The sequence below is a fragment of the Balaenoptera ricei genome, chromosome 17 (assembly GCF_028023285.1).
Source record: "Balaenoptera ricei isolate mBalRic1 chromosome 17, mBalRic1.hap2, whole genome shotgun sequence".
Classification (NCBI taxonomy): Eukaryota; Metazoa; Chordata; class Mammalia; order Artiodactyla; family Balaenopteridae; genus Balaenoptera; species Balaenoptera ricei.
This window is the reverse complement of record NC_082655.1, coordinates 28577769-28604164: the sequence shown is the minus strand read 5'-3', so window position 1 is coordinate 28604164 and position 26396 is coordinate 28577769. Positions and strand designations below refer to the sequence as shown.

The 26396-nt window shown below is 38.8% G+C and overlaps 1 protein-coding gene across 1 annotated transcript in view; it reads left to right on the top strand.

Annotated features, from left to right (window-relative positions):
- Window positions 1–25429, top strand: part of TRHR (thyrotropin releasing hormone receptor) — a 41859-nt gene extending 16430 nt beyond the window's left edge. The window contains exon 2 of the mRNA XM_059901936.1: window positions 24591–25429. Within this exon, the coding sequence (XP_059757919.1) occupies window positions 24591–24998 (408 nt within the window). The 3' untranslated portion in view covers window positions 24999–25429. The remainder of the gene's footprint in view (window positions 1–24590) is intronic.
- The last annotated feature ends 967 nt before the right edge of the window (window positions 25430–26396 follow it).

Sequence of the window (26396 nt, the reverse complement as noted above, 5' to 3'; positions counted from 1 at the left end):
TAACTAATTTTTTTCTCTTGCTGATTTTAAGATTCTTTCTTTAACTTTTGATAATTTAATTATAATGTGTCTTGGTGTGGTTCTCTTTCAATTCATCTCATTTGGGCGTCTCTGCCTCCTGGACTTGATTGTCTGTTTCCTTTACCAGGTTAGGGAATTTTCAGCCATAATTTCTTCCAGTAGGTTTCTGTTTTTTTCTCTCTCTTTTCTCCTTCTGGGACCCCTATAATGTGAATGTTAGTACACTTGATGTTGTTCCAAAGGTCTCTAAACTATCCTCACTTTTTAAATTATTCTTTTTTCTTTTTGCTGTTCTAATTGGGTGATTTCCATTACCCTGTCTTTCAGAACGCTGATCCATTCTTCTGCATCCTCTAAATAGCTTTTTATTCCCTCTAGTGTATTTTTTAGTTCAGTTACTAAAAAATACTGATTGGTTCTTTTTTTATAGTTTCTACCTCTTTGTTAAAGTTCTCACTGAGTTCATCCATTCTACTCCTGAGTGCTGTAATCATCTTTACAACACTATTACTTTGAACTCTTTGTCTGGTAAATTCCTCATCTCTGTTTCATTTAGTTCTTTTTCTGAGGTTTTGTCTTATTCTTTCATTTGGAAGGTATTTCTTTGTCTCCTCATTTTGCCTTACTTTCTGCGTTTGTTTCTGTATATTATATATATCAGCTATGTCTCCCAGTCTTGAAAGGATGGCCTTATGTAGAAGGTGTTCTGTGGGGCTCAATGGTACAATCTCACTTAGTCAAAAGAGGCAGGTGCTCCAGAGGTATCCCCTGTGTGGGATGTGCTTGTCCTCCTACTGTGATTGAGCCATGATAGCTGCGGACCTCCTGGTGGACAGAGTTGGTTCCCAGGCCAGCTAGCTGTGTGGCTTAGCCACAACTGCTGCAGACTCCCTGGTGGATAGGGCTGGTCCCTGGCCAGCTGTCTACAAAACCTGTCTGCAACTGCTGCAGGCATGCTGTTATGAGGGCTGGCCCCCCGTGCAGCTGGCTGGGAGGTCCAACCTCGCTTGCTGCTGATACATCGATATGTGGGGCTGCCTTCCTGTAGCTGAAGCCACTTTGAAGGGGCACTGTGCCAGCTAGAATAGCCTGACAGGTTGGGGAGGACAAGAGCCACTTCAGAGGGGCCAGCCAGGACAGGTGGGTTGAGTGAGGTGGGTCCCAGAGAACACCGGGGTGGGGTGCACGGTTTTAGCTAGGTTGATGGAGCGTGACAGAAATGGCACTTGCCAGCACTGGGCCAGCTAGGTGAAAGGAAAGTAAAAGAAAATTGGCACCCACCAGTGCTTTCGTCCCCAGAGAAAGTGCTGCCAGATACCTGTGCCTCTGGTACCTGCCTTTATGTTAGTCAATGATTCTCCTTTGTATATGACCCAGGTTCTTTTCAAGCTGCTGCCTCTGTGCTGGGATTCAGAGGGAACGAGTTTATGTGCAAGCCCTTTAAGAGTGAAATCTCAGTTTTCCACAGCCCTCCAGCTCTCCTGGCCATAAGCCCCTCTGGATTTCAAAGCCAGATGTTATGGGGGCTCATCTTCCCAGTGCAGGACCCCTGGGCTGAGGAGCCCAATGTAAGGCTCAGACCCCTAGCTCCTCAGAGGGGAATTCCATGGTCGTGATATCCCTCCTACGTGTGGATCACTGAACTGGGGTTGTGGGTTCTGACTGTACCACATCTCTGCCCCTCCTACCCATCTCGATGTGGCCTTTCTTTATATCCTTAGTTGTAGAAAAGCTGCCCTGCTAGTCTTCAGGTTGTTCTCAGAGATGGTTGTTCTATATATAGTTGTAGTCTGGGTGTGTCCCTGGGAGGAGGTGAGCTCAAGACCCTCCTACTCCACCATCCTGATCCGGACTCTGGCTAGAGTTGAATTTTTTAAAATGGAAGGACAGACTGACAAAAACCTAGTTCTGGAGGAATGTATGCATTTAGGAGGCTAGAAGATGACTGGATTCTTTGCTACAGATTAAAAAAAAAAAAACACCACACAATTTCCCCCTCTTGGAACAGCCAGAGTGTCAAAGGCATAGCTGTAGTGGATGATTCCAGTTAGGAGGGAAAGTAAAGAAAGAAGAATGAGCCAAGGAGAGCGAGAAGGTTCAGTTAAATGAATAAGTGGATTTATCTAAAACTGGGACGTTGTGTCCTTGCCACTAGAGTCAAACACAGCTCTTCAGAGCTGCATGGGAGGCACCTGAAAAGCACTTGAATAAACTAAAAATTAATTTAGCTCTGAAAATTAAACAAGGCTAAATACATGTGCACATGAATAGGATGAATAATATAAAACACCTGACATCCATATTTAGTTGAAATAAAAATAGATAATATTATTTTGGAAAAGAAAATATTGCAACATTTTATAAGCAACACTTTTAGCCAAAAGCTATCTCTCTTGGATAGATTGCCTGAACATAATTTTATAGTAGCTGCAAATAAGTAAAGCATCCTCTGCCTCTCCATCCCGTGCCTTTGTTGTTTGAGTCTTATGTGGATTTATGACTATGGGAGAACTCAGCATACTTTCCGCAGGCAGCAGCTCTTAGCTTTGAAAATAAGGAAGTGACTCAGTGAGAGAGGTGGCATGATCATGAGAATGAGAGAGGAAAGAGACAGAGTTAATGCAGAGCACCCCATGACTTTTCAAAGATCATTTTTAAAGTCAAGTGACCCCATGTGCAGGATTGACACCCTGCCATGTTTCCTCTGATAAGAGTTCAGCTTTGTGAGTGATTCTACTTGGCAAACGTTTGAAATATTATGCATATAGAAAAATCTGGGTGGGAAGAGTGAGAGAGAAGTGTGCACTGAGATAGTTTCTGTTCTACTGGGAAAGATAGAAAGAAGCTCAGATTCAGGGTGAATTTACAGGAGAAATATTTGACTAGATATTGCAAAGCGCTAGAATGGACCACCAGGAATTTCTTTACAAATCAATTAGACAAGTCTCTGAATAAGTTAAGAGCAATCGAGTCACTACTTTTGTATAAACCAACTGTAGAGCACAGTGGAGGTATGATCCTGGAATTAAAGATGGCCTTGTTCAATTATTACAGTGCATTCTTATATGGAATGGGAAAATAGTGGAAATAAGGACAAATTTGTACCTAATCATTTACGATTCAATTGAAAACCTACTATATGTCAGGCACTGTATTAGGCACTAGGGTATAAAAATGAACAAGTCAGAGTTCCTGCTCACAAAAAGGTCACAGTCTAACAGGAAAAAACATGAAAGTAAACTGATCATTAAAGTCATAAAGGAATAAGTGTTATCACGGGAAAAAGCACAGATTAGTGTTACCTGACCTAGATGGCTTGGGGAAAGGTGGGCATCAAAAAGGCCTTCTGGAAAAGAAGACTCCTAAACTGAGCCTTGCAAATTAATAGAAGCTTTGTAGGTGAAGAAGGGAAGGAAGATGGTTTATGCAAAGGAAACTCTACCGGTGAAGACCAGGAGTCCAGAAAGAACACAATCAGTCCAAAGAACTGCAAGTAGCTCATTAAGGCTGGGCAACAAAAGAGGAGACTGAACCAGGAAATAAAGTCTTAATCTAGGATATTGAGAATTTGGACAATATTCTAAAGGCTATGAAAAGTCACTGGAAGACTGCAAGGCAAGGTGTATTATAATTACATTTATGCTTGAGGATGATCACTGTTTTCAGTAGGCAAAGGATTAGATCAAAGTCAAGGGCATTAGTTAGGAGAGTGCTGCAACGATATGGGTGAGATAATCTGAGTAATTCTGCAAAGGCCTCACATGATGGGGTAAATAGCAGTGAGGATAGAAAGAAATAGATACATCTGGAATAGAATCAAAAGATTTGATATATGTAGATGTGTAGAAAGGGGGAGAGAAAGGACTCAAACACTTGCACCATTGAGAAAAAAAGTGGTATGACAGTTGAGAGTCTGCATTCTGGAATCTCATGCCCATATGAGTACCTGGAACATGAAAATAATAAACGTTATTATTAATTGGATAGTGTAATTTGCCTAAATGAAGACAATTGGTGGAGGAACATATTTCGGGGGGTGGGGGTGAGCATGTTAAATTCAGTTCTGCCTTCGTAGTATTTGAAGTGTCAATAGGATACATGGGTGCGGTTAGAAATATAGAACTAGAGCCCAGAAGAAACATCTGGCCTGGAGATATAGATCTGAGAACAAATCAGGTTTGTGGAAGACTCCGGATTAAGTATAATTACAGGAAGAAATTTTGTGGAATGGAATGGAAACCCTGGAGTAGCTAGAATTGTAGGGAGACTGGGATGAACAGCCTATGAAATAAACAGAAGAAATTGCCAAAGAGGAAGGAGGAAGAACAGGAGAAGTAGAGTCCCAGAAGCCAGAGGAAGGGACTTTCAATAGTGATCAATAAAGAGGAAAAGATAAGAACTGAAAAAGCACCTAAAACATGCATTGGTAACCTTTGTGAGTAGCGTTTCCATAAAGTGAAGGGGGGAATAAATCAGATCTCATGGAGTTGGTGAATGAATTTCTAAGGGGAAAAAGACTGGAAAGAGAGTAAGAGTAAACAGCTGTCTTAACAAACTTGATTATGAGAGAGAGAGCAATAATGACAGTGAGAAACAGGGCAGGGTATTTATGTTTGTTTTACTTGTATTTTATTTCTTAAGATGAAGAAACCTGAGCCTGTATAAATCCTGATGGGAAAGAGCTGGTAGAGTGGGAGGAATTATTTGTAGATACACAAGTGAGACTGAGTATGGAGAGAGCACCATTCCTGAGGACGCAAGAAGGGATACCATAAAGAGTGTAGGCAAAGCAGTCAGCCTTGGAGAGAAAAGGGTGCATCCTTGTTTTCCTTGTCAGCAGGGTTTGTGTCTAAGTCACTGACCCATTTACATCACCTAGCACCTAGCACAGTGCCTGGCACATAGAGGTACCCAATAAATGTTTGTTAAATAAATAAATGGAAAAGTGAGTGAATGAAAGAGGAAATGAATAAGATACAAGGAAAAGAGATGAGAATGACTATTTTGCAGATCAGTTTTAAGTTCTGGGGCAGGAAGTGGTGAGTTCTCACAAGCTGGTCTCTATTTTCTCAGTGATAAGATGGACAATATTGATTGAGAAAGAAGGGGCAATGGCAGAGGGAGGGGACGTGGCAGTTCGTTGTGGGAAGTGGGAAAAGTAGATGAGAGGTAGAATGGTAACAGTGTTCAGCCGCATTCCTGTTTAGAAAAAATGAACTGGAGCAGTAGTAAATTACAGGCGATCTAATTTCTTAGTGACGTTTGCGTACTTGCAGTGGACCTCCTCTGGGACTTATTCCCAATAAACATCTCCAGCAAATTAGGAAAATCCATCACTTTGTTTGGACAGTCAGAGGTCTTTACGCATGGTGCCCTATTTAGATGAGCCATTTCATTGTCCTCAAGGTTGTTTCCTTTACTGTTGCAGCAAGTGACACACCCACAACGGGTACAATTTCACATTTAGCACTTCATTCCCCTTCATTGAGGCAAGGATCTTAGGACAAAGGGCCAGATCACATCAGATGTGATGCATTGCCACAGGGCAGGGATTTCTGCATTTGCCAAAATTGCCATGGGGAGCCCTGCCTCCAAATGGAGAGGAGCCAGGTGCCTGGATAAACCCCTTACTCAAAAACATCGTGAATAGGACCAGCTCACGGGCAGTAAGTCCTTCCTCACCACCTAGAGCCAGATCTCTCCTTTATCAGCATCCCCAGCTGACATGCCTAGTGTTCAGTCTGTTTTTCCTCCCCCTCAAACATCTTGGCTCTTTCCACTTTTTTTTTTTTTTTTAATTTTTATTGAAGTATAGTTGATTTACAATGTTGTGTTAGTTTCAGGTGTACAGCAAAATGAATCAGTTATACATATACATATATTCACTCTTCTTTTTTTTAGATTCTTTTCCCATATAGGTCATTACAGAGTACTGAGTAGAGTTCCTTGTGCTATACAGCAGGTTCTTACTAGTTATCTATTTTATATATAGTAGTATGTATATGTCAATCCCAGTCTCCCAATTTATCCCTCACCCCGCCACCCCTTATTGCCTGGTAACCATAAGTTGGTTTTCTACATCTGTGACTCTACTTCTGTTTTGTAAATAAGTTCATTTGTACCCTTTTTTTTTAAGATTCCACATATAAGTGATATCATATGATATTTGTCCACTTTAGAGGATTTTGGAAACACATGTAAAAGCAATTAGCCTTGGGACAAAAGCAACACACTCCGTTTTGCACACAGTCCTTTACTTTAACTTTGCTCTTGACTTTATCTCAGAGAAAGAGGGTATCATGAGGTGCAGACACCCTTAATAAACAGAGATCCGCGCGATCGAGGGTGCTTGACCCTTCTTGTTCAAATGCAAGCGTACCAGCTTCCTGTGCCTCACCAAGACTCTTGAGATGCTAAAGGCAAAAACCAGAGAGGCTCCACATAATAACGCTTTTTTCTATCAGTGCTACTCTTCACACCTCAGCATCACGCAGAATATTTTTTTATTCCTCAGGGGAGCTCTCCCATCTCAAGAAGTCTGTGCCAGCCACTCAAAAATCCAATGCAGACCCAAAATTCACACAGGTGGAAAACTGCTGTTATTCACTGTGGCTCTTAAGCTAATGAATAACAACTTCTGTTGCTGGCTCCTCCCCAACTCCACCCATTTCCTCAGAATAATTAATCAAAAGAGGTTGTTAAGTCATATCAGGCTTGTTGTCCCCTTCTAAACATGCTTTAAAATAGAAAATTATCCATGCACTCTGAAACTTTTTTTTTTAAATCATGAAAACTGAGGCACCAAAAGAAAACTCATGGTCCTATTAAACTCAGCCAAAAGACAGAAATTTCTAGGCTGTGATGGTATGAATTTTCTCAAATAATTTTTAATGACCATTATGAAACTCTTGGTAGCATTTAAGGAAGGCACAATAATTTTTGCAAACTGATGTAAATGTAGACCCACTTTCAGATGCTGCTGCTATCATTTGAAGAGTTACAGAGTAAAGATATTATGACTAGAATTCTATTTATTCAATAAGGCCGTCTTCCTGCCTCAACCAAACTGACTCAATACAATCCCAATATTAAGGGTAGAGTCAAGTTATTTAGTAACATGGAGGAATATGAACTATTCTTTCAAAAACACCAGTAATTTATCATGAAGACAACTTGAAGCATGGTGATTAGCAAGGATAAAATTCACAAAACCGTTTTCGGATATGCAAACCCTTAATGGCCTGGGCAGTTTCACGAGTGTTCTTAAAGTGAACACGAAGATTTGAACCTCTTGACTCGCATGATTTTGTGGGGTTTTCTTGGTCAAGTGAATAGTGAACCACTTTTAGCGGTCACCTCAGGCCGCTTACCGGAAAAGGCTGAAACTTCCAAGAGATTCTTACAACCCTCCTCAAAGCCTCCCCACCCCAGGTGGAGAGTCACTGTTTAAATATGCTACCTTAGATTCTTCAGTTAAAATCATGCCCCAGACCACTTGCCTTGTCTTCCTCCCACCAAGCAAGTAGTGTGTCCCACTTGCCTAGGTGTCAGTTGTTTATTAACCTTTTTGATAGGTAATATTATTGAGCTTTTCCTACACTGAGCCAGGCATGTTTCTGAGGGATTTTCACATCTCATCTCATTTGTGCCTCTGACATAGACATAATTTTCTCATCTCAGTTTTAAAGGTGAGGGATCTGAGGTTTAGCAACATTAAAATCAGGGCCCCCAGTCAAAAAATAGGAGGGCAAAGAGTTTAATCCTAACATCTGATCTAAACCCTCTGATAGCAACGCTACACTCAAAGTCCTCACATACCTGCCCAGGGTACTAGTATCTCAGAGATTAGGTATAGAGTGGGCCTATCTGCCTAAGAAAAGGGGAACTTCTTCTTATATATGTGACAGTTAAATTGATTCATTCATTCCACAAAATGTGTTGAACACCTGCTTGAATGATCCAGGCATTGTTTAGACCTTGAGAAACAGTGATGAAAAAATAAGACAAAAATCCCTGTCCCATAGATCTTACATTCTAAAGGGGGGGGTGGGAGGTGGGAATCAGGGAATAAATACACATAATATATAAACAAACACACATAATGTATCAGATTGTAGAGAAAAATTAAGCAGATAAGGAGGATATGAAAACTCGAAATAGGAGGGGTATGATTTTAAATAGGACAGTCAGAGATATCAAATAAATAGCCCATTTGCAGAGTGCAGTGTTATTTTGATTCTATATGCAGGCATTAGTAAATGTCATTTATAAATCAATGCCTGAAACAACAGGGTTTTTCCCATTGATGAAATGTTAAAATAGGCTGGCTTACGTTAGTCATTTGGCTTTTATGCACAGGAAGTATAACATTAGTGATACTATTTAATTATATTTCATATACTTGTATAGCACTTATTCTAAAAGAAAATGCATTTTATGTTCTAATTCAGAACTGAAGTATTTCCCAGCGGTGGGAATAGGGACCTCTAGGTAGGTCAGTGATTGAGAGAGGTTTGTGATAAATGTTCCTTTACCCAAATACAGCATTAGGCCTCTTCATTTTTGTAAGAGAAAGTTTGACAACCTCTATCTTCCCTTCTCAACTGGGGAAGAAGAGACAGTTGCCTTTTTAGGGACAGGATAAGAGAATTCCATTTTTTCGATGGCAGCCGGAGTAGTTAAAGAGCAGATTGGGACAAGCTGCCTAGATCAAATCCCAGTTTTACCCCCTTGTAAGTGGTATATGGATTCCCTTGTTTGTAAAATGGAGATGATAGTACCTTCCTCACAATACTATTGTTGAGATTAAATGAGCTAATGTGTAAATGAAGCACTCAGAACAGGACTTGATGCATAGTAATGAGTGTTTTCTATTATTAGTTTCAAAAATACCTTTCGCTGTTCTAGCATTTGCTATGCCCCAAGCCCTAGCATAAGCACTTGGTATACATCATCTCATGTTTCCACACAAAAACCCTGGGAGGTAGGTAAAATTTCTTTCACCATTTCCCTGAAGAGAAAACTGAGACTCAGAAATAGTTTCAGTAGGGCCCAAAGTCTAACAATAGGTAAGTGGTGGGACCAGGATACCAGCACAGAGTGACTGTTGTAAAAGAAGAGTCTTTGACATTAGTAAATTAGGAGGGTTTGATATAAAAACCGAAGGGCTGGCTTGCTTAGGGACAGGAGAACCAACTACGGATCCACATGTAAATGCACCTTCTCCAACTGGCTCCTATGCTGGCTTCTGCAACACTCCTGACTTAATCACCCATGAGAGTGCATCATATCTTCTAGAAAAGTAGCCCCCAGGATTATTGAAAGTACAGTGTTAACATTACATTTTTTAGGTGATGTTTTTTAGAGAGATAATGCTAACCATGACTCTGTCATAAGAGAAATCAAATTTTAAATCAAAACTTTGGTTCACGAGCTAAAAGCCAGCATTATTTGGTTTATATTTCTCATAAGCTCTGTTGATGATGAAATGAAGAACTTGAAAAAAATTAGTCATAAAATACAACAATAGTTTGAAATACATTATATGCCATTTGTTGTTTTATTTAAAGTGTTCAACGCTTCAGTTGGTTGGCAAACTACAGTCATGGGCCAAATCCAGTTCAACTGCTTGTTTTTCTAAATAAAGTTTTAATGGAACAGAACCATGCCTGGTCACTTATGTGCTGTTTATGGCTGCTTTTGCATTACAATAGCCAGGTTAAGTAGTTGAGACAAAGACTATATTGCCCAAAAAAGCTAAAATATTTACTATCTCGCCCTTTATAGTAAAAGGCTGCTGACCCCTGAACTATTCCTATTTAAGAGTTTGTAAAAATATTATATACTTAGTACAGGCACTGGTAAATGACAGGTGTTCAAAAACAAATGATAAGTACATATTAAATAAATATGTTTGAATTCCACAAAATTACTCAAAACAGAAAAGTTCAAACTTATCACAGCAGGCTAAGTTAGCAGCTAGTATATCCCCTGCCTTCACTTGACTCTGTGTCTCCTAAAGAAAATGCTTTGCCTGTTACGTGGGAGGATCCTTGATTTCAATAGGCTCTAAAAATACAAATTTAAGATGCAGAGTGATATCTAGAAAAATAGTTTTCTACAGTTTCATGAGTGACAGAGAAGCCACAGATGACTAAATTTGACAGCAGCAGATAAGAACAGAACAAGAATGGCTGTAAAGTGAGATTTATATCTTTTGGAGGCAACCTTCACCTTACTTTGGTATACATTAACAGAGTATCAGTCAACATCCAGTAATGGGAAATGAACTCAGCATAAATCATATTGAGTTAGCATCTCTTTAGCTCTTTACATTTCATAAGTTCTTCATAACAATATATCCAACAATTCTTTATTTCTACAGACTATTCCCCAGAAATTTTTCTTCAACATAATTTCAGTCTGATCTATCATGACTCTTCTGGACACTGAATCTTTACACACTGATTTTAATTTTTAACTTCAAGCATATTTTGATGCCAAACCTTGCCTCAGGGGCTAGAGATAAAAATGTGCACTACACATTATTCCCACCATCAAGATCCTATGTACCAGGAAAGAAAAAAAACCCAAAATAAGAATGATATTTGCAATTAGGGCTGGAAGTATCAAACAACCACATGGAATTCCATGAAGGGAGCAAAACTTAGAGTAGCATTAGTGAATTGTTTCTTCATTTATACGTTCATTTCTTTCCTGAACATTTATTGCACCTACTCGGTACCAGACCTTCACGTTGTTCCTTGCATGTAAGGTAGAACAGGGATCCTCAAGGAGCCATCATCATTCTAAGGACAAAAAAGAGACTATAAACAAAGAACCAAATGAAGCAACAGGATCTCTTCAGAATGTAATTATTAGTACAGAAGAATAAACAGAAAGAGATGAAAGAAACTTAGAGAAGGGTTTATACCCACCACTCTATTTTTAGAGAATATTGTTTTCATGTCCTCCTTGCAATTAATCTTCAAACGTATATTTTCCTATATTAAATGCAGACACCAAGGCTCCAGAAAGCTTTGAATGGTAATGACTAGGGAAGCTAAAATTTCAAACCAAATCTTCTAAGACCCATGTTTAACACACCAGAAAGTTAAATTCAGTGAAAATGCTGAATTTATGGCTTGCTGAAGGAAAGAAACGTATCTCCCCCATTTTTGGCTGTCTCTGTGGGTTGTTTTGGGTCAGCTAGAAAATTAGCTCTGTAACTCCAGATGGACCCAAGCATGGTACGGGCTGTCTCTGCAGGGACAGACACAGGTAGCGAAGGAGTTGGCTGCCTCCCAAGTGCTCTCAGCCCCGTGATAAGGGACTTTGCCCAAGACCTTTAGAAGCAAGACAACTAAATGCCCACTAAAAGTTTGGCAGCCCTGAGAGCTTTACTGCTATTTAGAGATTACCTCCCTTCCCCTCCATCATTCATATTCTACATCTTAGAATATTCTCATTGATTTCCCATCCCGTGCTGGGTGAGCAGCTGAGGGATCACTTGTCTGTATTACAGTCTACGGTGTCTCCCGTATGGGGCCAGAGAAGCACCGGGGAGAGATGAGACTGGGAAATAGCTCCCTCAGAAAGGATCAATATCTTCATAGATGTGCGATAGCCAGTAACTGGATTCCCAGCTCAGAGCCAGCCAAGATGCCTCATTCAGAATTTCTAAGGTCCCATTCCAATGAGAAAAATGATCAAAGGAACTAAACATACCCTAGGTACAAAGGAAAGGAAACCAAAGCAAGACTTATTAAGACAAGCTTTTCCACATGCTTAGCCATTCTCCAATAATTTACCTGGAAGAGAGAACACTCAGAAAAGGCTAAATAGGACATTGAACCCACGGCAGATGACCTGCAGCATTGTTCCAGCATGGCTCATGAAAGAATTCAGACTGACATTTCATTTTCTAAATTGAGATGTTATTATAATTTGAATCCCAGGTGTGCCAGCTGAGTTTTTCCCTTCCCAGCATGTTTCCAAATATCCTCCTCCTGTGAACAAGAAAACATCCAAGCAACAGGAAGGAAGCCAGCCTTTCATCATGCACAATTATCAGTCTCTGTAATCAATACCGAAACCTCCACCCTACAATAGTTGTTAGTGTTGCAGCAAGTTTTGCATCTAATCCTCAAGTCTAGCTGCACATGTTACCTAGCACACAACTGCTTGCTACTCTTAGCAAAAGAACTTGAAATTAGAAACATTCCAAAAATATGTTCTATCAGGACTTAGTATCGCAGTATGAATAGGAATATCTTTGTTAGGTGCTGAGACATAAACACTGTGAATGAGGCTTGCTTTTTTTTTTTTAACATCATCTGGGCCCTTTTTTTTAATTGAAGTAAAAATTGAAGTATTTTTAATTGAAGTAATTTACAATGTTGTATTAGTTCTGGTGTACAGCAAAGTGATTCTGATAAATATATATATATTCTTTTCCATATTCTATTCCATTATGGTTTATTATAAGATATTGAATATAGTTCCCTGTGCTATACAGTAGAACCTTGTTGTTTATCTATGTTATATATAGTAGTTTATATCTGCTAATCCCAAACTCCTAATTTATCCCTCCCCACCCCTTCCCCCTTTGGTAACCATAAAATTTGTTTTTTATGTCTGTGAGTCTATTTCTGTTTTGTCAATAAGTTCATTTGTATCATATTTTAGATTCCACATGAAAGTGATATCATATGGTATTTGTCTTTCTCTGTCTGGCTTACTTCACTTAATATGATAATCTCTAGGTCCATCCATGTTCCTGCAAATGGCATTATTTCATCCTTTTTTATGGCTGATTAGTATTCCATTGTGTATATATAGCACATCTTCTTTATCCATTCATCTGTCATTGGACATTGCTTCCATGTCTTGGCTATTGTAAATAGCGCTGCTATGATCAGTGGGGTGCATGTATCTTTTGGAATTAGAGTTTTCATCTTTTCCGGGTATATGCCCATAAGTGGGATTGCTGGATCATATGGTAACTCTATTTTTATTTTTTTGAGGAACCTCCGTACCGTTTTCCATAATGGCTGCACCAATTTACAATCCTACCAACAATGTAGGAAGATTCCCTTAAGAATTAGTTTTTCATCCTCCCTGCTCCCCTGCACATACAGCCTTCATCAATTCCAACCTTTAAGCAGCACATGTCTTTTGGGTTTTTTTTTTTCTTTTTGGTTTTGCAAACTTCAGGAAAAAAGTATTTCTTCCCCAAATTCAAGGTATTATAGTAAGGAGGATAAGGAGACTTTGGAGTCAAATATATATGTTTATACATGTTTTTAAACTGTGGCTTTATTCCTTAGCGTATGACATTTCTCAGCATCAGTCTTACCCTTTGTAAAATGCAGATAAAGTAGGGCTATCATGAAGAAAATGCCAAGCACATTGTCTGGTACATAGTAAGTATTTCATAAATCTTAATTCTCTTTCTCTCCTTCATCTGCCAATTCCCATTGCTAGATTGGAATACCTTTCATTTTCATCCAGTTTTCTTCATTCTAGATTGAAACATGTTAAGAAATACTGCAGAGTCCCCAGATTCTCAGAGATTCTCAGCAAGTGAGGCTTACAGCCACTCAGGGTCTCTCTTACCCTGAGAGGTGTTGGTGTCATTTTACCCTGAACCTTAGCTCTACTAACTGGGACGGCTCAACATTCCATCACTTTTTCTCGCTCTTCATGTGTCTGTGCCTCTGCCTGTCTTTGCTCTTGAAAGAAAGTACAAGCTTTGAGGGTTCATCCCACATCAGAGTTGGGTGCAGAGCTCTGCCCATTTCCCACAAGAGGTGACTCTCACTTGGTATTTGGTGACGCTCAGTGATTATTCTGGAGACCTGGACGTGTCACAACAGAAGAGTCACATCGTGTTCTGCACAGAAATATGCCACCCTGTTACTTCAGCTCTCATCTGTGCTCTTGTATCTTACCAACAGCAGTGGCCACTTGTGGCTCTACTGGCACATGAAGCCCCCCTGGGACATAGAGTCCAGTTTCCTGTGCCCACAATCGTCTCACTCAAAAAACAGCTCTGCTGGACAAGTCCACCTTCCTCCACACCTCTAGAATTGTGAAGAAATTTTTTTTCAGTTTCACTGGATATACCACACTTACAAATTTATACTTGAAAAATCTTGTGTCACCATTTTTTTCACTTAATCACTACTTCTCCTTCCTCAGCATCACCAAATGCAACCACAGCTTCTCTACTGTGAACCTCTGCTAACATTTTTATGGACCTTTTTAATCAGAGTAGAGCCCAGAAAACACTTCAGAATTCTTGCCAGAATGGCTATTCTGAAAAGAACATTTAGATATAGTACCTGACAGGTGGAGTCAAGAACCCATGCATTAGCATCTCTGTGTGGCTTCTTGTGAAGAAATCCACAACACAGGATATGACAGTCCACAATCTCTCTACCGTGAATCACCACTCAGCCTTCATTCACTTTTATTATACTTTAACTGACTTTGAGTTGATTCCAAGCCCTTTTCTGGCCCCATCATTCAATTTTTAAATCCCATCAATGATCTCACACCAAGATATGAAGGACCCCACATTGATTACAACTGTCTTTTTTAAACTGTCTGTGCAGATACTAAGTCAGAACAAAGTAGAACGAGCTGAAAGTGGAAAATTCCAGAGCCCCCCAATCAGTGTAGAAGCTTGGCTAAATTCAGATTTATATAATTGTCTAGTCAAGTTTTTCCTTCAGTTGGCTCAACTGATGTAACAAAATGCAAGAGGTCATCGATCACATTGATCACAGGCCATCTGAGAGCAAAATATTCCCAGTAACAGAACACTTTGCTAATATGCAGCAATGCAGGAGAACGTGGATAGTCTCCAGACACAGAACGTATTGTCACCCTTCAAAAAATGGCATTAGAAGATTAAAGGCTAACTTTTATATCCATTAACCAACAAACTGTGTCCAGAAGGATGTACACTTCTGAAAATGGGAATATTCCAGTCAGAAGTGCAAGAACTGGAGCACTTCGCTGATTTAAAGAGCCCTACACCCACACAGACCTACACAATTATATTTTAACATTTGCAAAAAATAAGTATTTACTCAATAATAATTCAACTGTTAATTGAACACTTATTATATCACAGGCATGCACACAAAGGCCTTCTCCCAACCTGTTATGCGATCCTATAAAAGTTAGTTGTTGATTTACTTTGTTCATGAAGCCAAAAACAGAGCTTTAGCATTATAGAATGTGGGATCCAATATTGACAAAGAGCCTGTTTACAAACTGAAGTTAGCCTACGATGCTCTTGATGATCACTCACAAAAGTGGTAAATATTCTTTGAGTGCATTTACTGATGTGGTTGTCACTTCCTGTAATATGTCTTTGCCTTTTTAGTTCTAAGAAAGCTTTTTCAGATTGCACTGAAATTTAGATATTCTGCACCTAAATGACAGCCAAAGGTTTGAATGGGCCTTGGTACATTTTATTAAGTAATTTTTGTCTGGCTATTCTTTTTAAATCTTCTATAAATTCAGTTTTTAAATTGACAGTATTCCTAAAAAAGGATTTAATTATTTGCTTTCTTCTCAAAGTGATACCTCTATATCTTTCTATAGCTCCATGTCTTCAACAATATTTCAGTTATAATGAACTTTATATTTTTAAATTTAATTTAATTTATTTTATTTTGGGCTGCGTTGGGTCTTCATTGCTGCACACGGGCTTTCTCTAGTTGCGGCGAGCGGGGGCTACTCTTCGTTGCCATGCGTAGCCTTCTCATTGTGGTGGCTTCTCTTGTTGCAGAGCACGGGCTCTAGGCACGTGGGCTTCAGTAGTTGTGGCATGTGGGCTCAGTAATTGTGGCTCGTGGGCTCTAAACGCAGGCTCAGTAGTTGTGGCTCTCGGGCTTAGTTGCTCCGTGGCATGTGGGATCTTCCCAGACCAGGGCTCGAACAGTGTTCCCTGCATTGGCAGGCAGATTCTTGACCACTGTGCCACCAGGGAAGCCCTATAATGAACTTTAAAAAAGAAATAATAGTAGGTCTGGAAACCAGGGTCCTGGGTCTAGAGATGCACTGTGTTCTTAGATAGCTACAGGAAATTAATATAAATTCTAGTAATTTCTTCAGCACTTCAAGAAACTGCATCACCTCTCTGAATGCAGCAATTAAGATGATTACCAACAATCACTGTGATTGGGAACTGAATCTCTTCCTATAGTTCATCAGCATCTTGAGGGATACATATGCTCCAGGTGTTATTTCCCTTTGCCTGGCCTTATAATCCCCAAATAACAAAATCCCATTATGTGAAAATGATCACAAACATGTCTGAATACTGTGTTACCATTAATAACATATAAGTTCGATTTTCTTAGAATGTTCAAACTGGAGAGACTTTTGAGAGGAATCCAGATTGTGTATTTACTGGCTCAGAATATGAGGTTCAGACATAAGTCATGTGGCCTGCCCAATGTCCTCAGAACTCAGAGGTGGATTGTGAAACCAAGATGCTGGACACCAATTCCAGCTCCTTCTATGCCCACTGCACTTTGTCCCTCACTAACATACAGAAGGACTATGCCACAGCATTTATCTCCCAGGGGAGAATGTCCAGATAATAGCAGGACCCATGACCAGGCACAGGATTTTTTCTGAATCATACATAGAACCAAAAATCAATTTTTTTTTCTGAATCAGTACAAGAATTCCAACTAAATTTCCCAGAGTACTGAGGTATCAACCATTCCCCATGACCTCCTAGGCAGACTAATAAACCAATCTCTGATAATTAATCAAAATGTCCTCAGATTCTATGTAAGCAGATCCTCATAAATGGCATACTATTAATTGAGCTGTAACCCAAAAAAGAAGTTTCCATTTTATTTTTTTATTCCATTTTATTTTTTATTCCATTTTATTACTTTCACATTTTAAATTTTGTTTGTTTTTTCCCTAGGAAATTGGTATGAAGGATTCCTATCTGCCTTGATACGACAATTTTCTTCTCCCTAATCAGTACTTTCTAAATGTAACACTCCAATTTGGGGCAAAAAATCATATGTGATTCCAGGGCTACCAATGATTCCTGCCGATAATGTTATCCTTTCCAAGTACTTCAAAAACATTTTTTATTGGAGTATAGTTGATTCACAATGTTGTGTTAGTTTCTGCTGTACAGCAAAATGAATCAGTTAGACATATACATATATCCACTCTTTTTTAGATTCTTTTCCCATATAGGTCATTACCGAGTACTGAGTTCACTGTGCTATACAGTAGGTCCTTATTAATTATCTATTTTATATATAGTAATGTGTATATGTCAATCCCAATCTCCCAGTTTATCCCTCCCCCCCACATCCCCCCAGTAACCATGCTTGGTTTTTTTTACATCTGTGACTCTATTTCTGTTTTATAAATAAGTTCATTTGTACCATTTTTTTAGATTCCACATATAAGTGATATCATATATTTGTCTTTCTGTGTCTGACTTACTTCACTCAGTATGACAATATCTAGGTCCATGTTGCTGCAAATGGCATTATTTCATTCTTTCTTATGGCTGAGTAATATTCCATTGCATATATGTTACAGCAATTTGAAGGCTTAAGCTTACCATATATGTTGATTTTTGTAATTATCTAGAAAGAAAACTAGACTTAGAGTGGACAGACCTTAGTTGAATAACTAGCTTTGCTATTTATATGTGAGCTGTATGACCTTATTTCTCTGCTTCTCTGAGCTGTTTCCATTCATCAATGAGATGGGAATAATAACACCTGTCCTACAGATCTCACTGGGACATGAACAGAAAATGGTTTAAGGACAATGAAAGTACTTTGTTAATTCCAAGGAATTAAACAATTAACTGCTATCAGGACTCCATTCAGGATTCAGTGTATTGACAAGAAAGCGGCATTTTCTCCCAGATTATCTTGATTGCTTAGATCAAGTGTGGCTAAGAACAAAAAAAGAAAAGAAAAGAAAAGCAGATATTGAAAAAGTAATTTTGTGTCTACACTTGAGAAGAGGCCAACCACACCACTTGGGCACTGGACTCTGTTCCCTACTGAAGAACATAGTTCTTCCAATTGTCTTCTTTCTCTTTCTCCTGGATCATAAGATTTCCCCTCTCTATAGGGATTGTTCCCTAAGCAAACAAACATGCTGTGATGTCTCTCATCTTTAAAAAAATAGACTCTTCATCCCCCTCTGGCAGCCCTTCTGCTTTTCTACTACTTTTCCCAGAATAACTCAAAAGATATGTTTATAATCACTATCCACTTTTCCCATCTTCTCTTGAACCCACTCTAAACAGGCTTGCCTGATAAATGAAGGTTTTTATTTGTATAAATAAATAATGCTTTTCTCCAAAACTACTCATTTCCTCTTACTCATGCTATTCTGTCTTGTAGTTGTTCTCCAAGTTACAAGAGTAGCCTAAGAGGGTTGGCCCAACTATTTTAGTTTTGTCTTTTACTCTTGATCTTTCTTGAGTCCTGATCTGTAAAATCAGTTAGTACTTTTTACTAGGCATTATTGTAATAATTATCGGAATTATTTCAGAATTATATCAAATATTAAATGTTTAATATTCTTGAATACTTTATAACTTAAAAAGCAATAGGCAACCCAGCAATTCCACTCCTATTATAGACCCAAGAAAAATAAAAACATACATGCACACAAAAACTTGTACACCAATGTTCATAACAGTATTATTCATTATAGGCAAAAAGTGGAAACCACCGAAATGAGTGGATAAATAAAATGTGGTCTATACATAGGATGGAATGTTATTCAGCAATTAAAAGAAATGAAGTACTGATATAAGCCACAACATGGATGAACCTTAAAAACATTACGCTAAGTGAAAGACACTAGTCATACACAAAAGACTGCATGATTCCAATTATATGAGATATTCAGATAGGCAAATCTATGGAAACATAAAGTACATTAGTGGTTGCCTAGGGCTGGGGAAGGTAGACAGTGACTGCTCGTGGGTATAGGGTTTCTATTCAGGATGATGAAAATGTCCTAAAATTAGATTGTGGTAATGGTTGCACAGCTCTGTGGATATACTAAAAACACCTGAATTGAACACTTTAAGTGGGTGAACTTAATTATATGTAAATTATATCTCAATAAAGCAATGTACAAGGTTAACATCATTAGTCATAAGTCAAGCTGATAGCCTGCGCCCCTGATATGTTGTGTTGAAAATGGCAGTTCACCTCTGTGGCCTTCCTCCAAAAAGTCCATAACTTCATTGTAACCATGAGGAAAACATCATCCAAACTCAAGTTGAAAGGTATTCTATAAAATGCCTAACCAGTTCTCCTCAAAACTATCAAGACCATCAAACGTAAGGAAAGTTAGAGAAACTGTCACAGCCCAGAGGAACCTGAGAAGATGTAATGACTAAATATAATGTGGTATCCTGGATGGGATCCTGGAACAGAAAAAGGGCACTAGGGAAAACTAATGAAATCTGAATAAAGTATGGAGTTAACTAATTCTGTGTAAGAATAGTCATTAATTGTGACAAAGAAATGCACCATGCTAGTGTAAGGTCTTAGTGATCGGGAGACTTTGACGTAGGGTATTTGGAAACTCTCTGTATTAACTTTGCAACTTTTCTATAAATCTAACACTATCTTTTTAAAGGTAATATACAAACGTTAGCTAATAGTTTTAGAACTTGTAGTAAAAGTCATAGTACTAGTACTAGAGATAGTAGTTAGTAAAACGAGGTTCCTCAGCAGCCTAGAATAGAGAAACTAGTTAGCCTCTGGTTTTTCACAGACAGCACACATATGCAAAGTTGAGCTTGTGTCCACTCAGAGAAATGTAATCTCAACCTTAACAGTCAGATAGACATCTATCCAGTTCATGTCTTTTTTAAAGAAATTTTTAGAAGAAGAAAAGAAATCCTTGAATAGGATCTTTATCTAGAGATTTTATAGATTACAAAATGATGTTTTGAGGACTGAATTGAAACTCTCTTGTGAGAACTATATGGCACTTATTCCACATAATTCAATATCATAAAGAGTAAAATATATATAGTAGGGCTTGATTCTAAAGTTTCCAGCTGATCCTCACGAAAAAGATAACCCTTCACCATGGTGGCCAAGGACAGAGGCCTGCCCACCTTAGACCCTCCTGTTCCCACCCTGCTCTTCTCAACCATCTCTGTAGGCAGTTTCTCCAGCTGAACACTATGTTTTAATCAACTGATTTTTATGACCTCATTTCCTTGCCCTCAATATACTCTGCAAAAATGGCTGCCTACTTCTTCGTTGATTTTTTAGCTCCATGGAGCTGACCCTTTTAGGACTCAACACTCTACATCCCCTTTGGCAGCTGCATCTCCCCTTCTGTCCTAGCAGAAGGAATGCCAAGCACCCCACAGAAAATGATGGATTTTGTTATGGTTTCCACAAGCTTCCTAGAGAAAAGAGATTGCTCCACTTCTTTCCATGGTCTGCAGTTAGAACTTGAACACTAAATTACTTCTGGTCTTCATGCTATGCCCCACTATCTCATGCCTCCAGATTGTCACACACACCCAGTCTCTGCAGTAACACTTGTCCTGCCTCTCCTTATCTTCAGATTTTGGCTTAACTATCACTGAGACCAAATGCTCACTCACCAATTCTCAACCCCAAGTCCAGATCAGGGGCTCTCATAAAACCAAAACTTTCCTCTGTCTTAGCATTTGTCACATTGTATCAGATTATAAGATACATGAAGCCATTGGCAATGTGTCTCTGGGTCACTGTCGAATCCTCAAGAGCCAGGACATTGACTGGTACACAGTAGGAATGCCAATGAATCTCCTAGAGTAAATGGGTAAATTAATTCCTTCCCAATCAAAAATATATGGTAAGATCATTTTCCCCTGAAGATTGTTTCATGCTGTTTCTCAAAGACCTTTAGGTCCTGGGGCAGAGACTTCTGTAAATAAGCAATCTTTCAACTCATTGTGTATCCCATGCACTTTCCCAGTAAAAATGTCAATGCCTAAAAACAATGGCCCAAAGATATTTTCAAATTTGCATTTTTGTCACTTATTTGGAACCACAACAGAAATAAAACTTCAGCAACCAACGGTGAAATTAATTGGGTATGAAAGACAATCTCTAGGACATTTCCTTTCTAGGTATTTGCTCCTGTATTAAGAACTATTAAAATCCAAGCTATGGCTACACAAAAAACTTGTGAACATTTTAGAAAGTGATTAAGCTCAATCAAAGATATTTGGAATTAACTAAAAATAATTATGAGTGAGATTAAATGTATTCTCTATTATCCCACTGGAGACATATTTCCCTCCGGGTCAGTCTTAGAAACATCACTGCATTTGTTTTATTTTAACACCTCCTTAACATTTAAAAAATGTATATTTCAAACAAAAAGCTGAAGTATATTAAGGACTCATTTTACTAATCAACCAATCTCTATTTAAAAGGGATTTTTAATATTAAAAAATTAAGTGTTTGCAAAAATCCTCTAACAATATGTTGGAGTATTAAAACCCAGAAAAGGAATAATCGAGGAATGGTGTCTCCTCCAGGATGGAGTATGGAGTGAATAGGGGGCAGCTCCAAGGGAACCAGGTTCATGAAGCCTCCCCTTCTCTGCAGGTGGAGTAAGTTAATCCTTCCTCAGAACCCTGGACTCATATATATCACAAGGCACATATCATAGTCTGCTTATTTTTAATGTATAAAGTCAGTGACTTCACAATGCATTGATAAAAGCAACATGAAAAGAGGAGAGAGCCTTACTGTTTGAATCCCCAGCATCTAGAAAAGTCCCTAGGATATGGCACGTGCTTAATAAATGTTCACTGAATGAAAAAACAAAAAACCAGAAAAGGACCATGATTACATGTTTTGAAATAATTCTTTCCATGCCTGAATTTATTCAACATTAATTGAGGGCTCTCTTATGTCACATACTGTATTAAATACCTGAGGAAAGAGAAATGAATAAACTTTACTCATGTCCTGAAGAAGCTCACCATCTATTGGACAGGTGGACAAATATAACTCATTGCAATAAAAAGTTTGGGGAGTGATGATGCCAAAGTATGCATGGGGGCCTGTGGAAGCACATGGCAGAGATACTAACCTAGAAACAGATTGCTTTTCTTTGAGACAATGAGAGTTGCCCCCTTACATTAAGTAAAAAGAGGTAGGTAGATATTATATGTGAATTCAGTGTTTCATCTGAAAATAGTAGGGAAAAATAAACAGATAAAATTCAACCTTTAAGTTCAGAAATTAAGCAGCAATAAGTATGTTGAAATTATACTTAGAAGAGATTAAATGTTTTTGGCAACCATGTGGGAGTAACATGGTAGAAATATCATTAATGAAAATGCAAAAGACTTTCACAGGGAGAGCAAAAGTATAAAGGAAAGAGCATGGGCTTTGGCTTAAGCAGACTTAGCTTGAATCATGGCTGTCACTTACTAGCCATGTGTCCTTAGACAAATCACATATACTCTCTAAACCTCAATTTCTTCATATGCAAAAGAGAACCAATACTAGCTTACACACGGAGTTATTAAAAGCATTAAATAAGATTATGTTTACATATCTTTATGACGGGCCATTATAAAGACTCAAATGTGATGCTAGTAATCCAATTGTAAATCAAGCCAGGGGCTCAAATATAAGATGCTTAGTCCTTGGCAAGGAGTGGGAGGATGTTGGTAAGTGTGAAGCAGTGACCTGATATCAGAGAACCACCAGGAAGTGGAAAAAGGCAGGGATGTGAGTGATGATGATGATGATAAAGATGATAATTACTATGGCTCCTTCCAAAGCTCAGAGTATTTATCACTGAATTAAGCCTTTAGTTTCCTAGGATCAATTAAAGTATTTACTCATAATCTTAAAAGTCAGCTTTGAAAAAGCAGGCTTCCATTAACCTCTTGTCTGAATAGATCCTCTTTATCTCTGAAAGAAGTCAAGAATCTCTGAAATGTTTTACTTGGTATTATATGAACCAATGTGAAAATCATATCTTCCCACTGAACAACTTCCCTACCCCAGTAAGCCAAATAGAAAATGTAATTATCCTAATGCAGTGAGTCAGCAGGACCATGAACAGTGATCGCTCAGGGAACAGTGAGTGAGGTAGAGCAGGAGGGCTCGGGGCACATTCTTAGAGGGTAGGGAGGACTTCAAGAAAGTGATCAAAGGGCCCTGGAAGCAGAGGAAACACAGTAACTTGAGAGTAGGTGGGTAGATAGCTCATAGGTGCCATTGCAAAGAAGTTGTAGGAGTTGTTCAAAAAAAGATAGTAGTGGTTCAAAAAACGATAAAGGCTATGTGTGTCCCTAAGTGAGAAGTCTTACAGCAAATGATATGAGCCAAAGAAGGAGGCAGTTACTATAGAATAACAGCAAGAGGGTAGCATTACCCCCACGATGTGGGATTCATGGGGAGTTCCTGGGGTGGACAAGATATAGTTAAGGGTAGGACAGAGCCCCAGTATCAGAAGGAGTGCTAGGAGGGGAACGGAAGGTATTCTAACACAGGAGAGCAAGATGGAGTCTATTATTAGGATTAAGTACAAGGAGCTGAATTTATAGTAGATACTCATGACAGAGTAGGTATCTAGCTGTGAAATCCTTATTTCTACACTAAAGAACTTTTAAAAGCCCTGTCTAAAAACAGGATCTCTCTCAATGCCAGAACAAGATAGAGGCTGGTGGAGAGGGCTTTAGGGAAACAGCTGAGAGGTTAAGAAGGATGAAAGAGGAAGTATCAGTTCCTTCTATTTGCAGTAGTTTTCAAGTTCAGAACATCTAGAAAGTCTGGACTGAGGAAGCTGAAATTTGTCAAACTCTGTAAGAGACTATAGATAACTAAAAACTTATTTTAAAATATGTAAAGTGTTGCTGTTGAAAGAAAGGTGAGTAAAGATGGGATTAGACCCTAGGTCTCCTAGTGTTCACCGCAGACACTTTTGGTGCCCTGGGTCACATCCTCTTAGACAGACTGTGGTTTCACCCATGATTTCATGGCTATTGTGGATGGTTCCTGCTTGCTGAGAACACTGCACTACAGGTATCCAATGTCCCCTGACTGTCTCTCCTCTTCTCCGCCTCAAGGTTCTGTCTAAAGCCCCTAGGAGTTTCCAGGTAGGTGAAACTTGGAAGTACCGCGCATTTAAAGCCCCTAAGGCACCTCTCAACAAAGGGGAGATGGCAGCCAGTAGATAAATGCCTCAGCTTCCCTGTCTCTGGACGGATGATCCCGAAATGCATTACTTGATCCACAGTTGCCCACAGTGGGAGTTGTCTCAAAAACACACCCTATTTTGGCTTTTCCTCCTCTGTCACACTCTCTTCTATGCCTTTAATCCTGCTTCCTGGGTTCATCTCCCAAATACTGTAAACTGCCTGCACTTAAGTCCTTGTCTCGGACTACATCTTGGGAACTAAATGCTGGAGGAGGGCAGAGGGGGAGTCGTTTTATTTTCATGTTTTGGTTCTGTTTTGTTTTCATTTGTGTTTGCTTTGCATTTCTGTTTCTCCATAGGTCACCAAGATGCTGGCAGTGGTTGTCATTCTGTTCGCCCTTTTATGGATGCCCTACAGAACTCTTGTGGTTGTCAACTCATTTCTCTCCAGCCCTTTCCAAGAAAATTGGTTCTTGCTCTTTTGCAGAATTTGCATTTATCTCAACAGTGCCATCAACCCAGTGATTTACAATCTCATGTCCCAGAAATTCCGTGCAGCCTTCAGAAAACTCTGCAACTGTAAGCAGAAGCCAGTGGAGAAACCAGCTAACTACAGCGTGGCCCTCAATTACAGCGTCATCAAGGAGTCAGATCATTTCAGCACAGAGCTTGATGACATCACTGTCACTGATACTTACTTGTCTGCCACAAAAGTGTCTTTTGATGACACCTGCTTGGCTTCTGAAATAACCGTTAGCCAAAGTTGATTCATGGAGTAGAAGAAAATGGATGATAAGAAAATGAGAATCTGTGCAGTTATCAACCCAAGAGAGGAAACAGCCAATACTCGTATGTGACGACAGAGCAGATAAAGTCCTCACCAGTGCTCTAACACATACTGCCCCAAGACACTTTAACCCATTAGAATGATTCACAGCTTCCTTCTCGTATCAAGAAAATGTATATCATAGAAAAACTGAGCAGATCTGTGAAAGGTCCAAATGGTGGAAATTTTCCATTTAATTTGAGACTGTATTTTCTGGGGCTGTGAAGTTTAGATAAAACCTAGACATCAGTTTACCTTATTCAAAATAACTTTATCAAACGTATTTTCTCACCCCCCCCAAATTATTTATACATGTGGTAGTTTGGCAACATGAAAATTTTTAATGTTTTCATTTAGCATTTCGTTTTAATAAAGTGCAGTGCTATTTTCATGAATATTTAAAACTACAGGGAAAAATAGAAAAAAATTTGATGAGTAAAAATGAGATTTCAAACAAATATATTCACCATATGAAAAAAAAGTCATAATGCTTATAAAATTCTGAGTTGATTTTTATATCTTACAAAGTGTAGATGGTCACCATTCAACTTTAATGTAAATAGCCAAACCCCAAAATAGCCAAAATTACTAATTGAGAAGACATGTAGATTTGATATTTAGATAAATCCAGCTCTGTACTCTGCAAGGCTTCTAAATGATGGGTGAGACAGGAGAAATATCAAGATTAAATAACTGTGAAGATACATACTAACATATAATTAATATTGAAATGTAGCCAAGACAAGACCAAGTATTCAAAATAAAGTTTTACTTCTTCCTCTGAGACTTTTAAGGAAGAAAATCCTATTTGAGCATTTGAGAAGAAAATCCTATAAACTACTGAGCCATGTCAAGCAAATCCTTCTAGCTGGATCTAGCTAAAAGTCTGAAACATTCTCAAAAGCTTAGTTGCTATTCTAAGTCAGCCAAAGGCTGACTATTACACTTCCAGCTGAAGACTCCCCACTGAGCATTGTAGTCTATGCATTTTAACTTGTGTGCAAGTGTCTTTCCTTCCTGCCTGCTTGTCATTTGTAGGTTCTCTCTCTTTTTTTTTTTTAAATGCTTGTGACATTTTGTTTACAGATTCTAAATCAAAGCAATGCAAAATTTTGTTGGCTTTATTTCCAATAGAGCTAAAACTAATTTCATCTCATTATTAATATCTCTTTATAGTTATGACTTAGACCTGCTCTTCTATTCCAGTGATTATTAGAGAGGTGTGAATGTGAATCTGTCAGGTCCTACTTTAATCCCTTTCAATTGACTCACCTACTAAGATTTGGCCAAGTGTAAAAATCGCCCTTGGTGTTGGTTCAGTAATAGCTGATTTTTAATG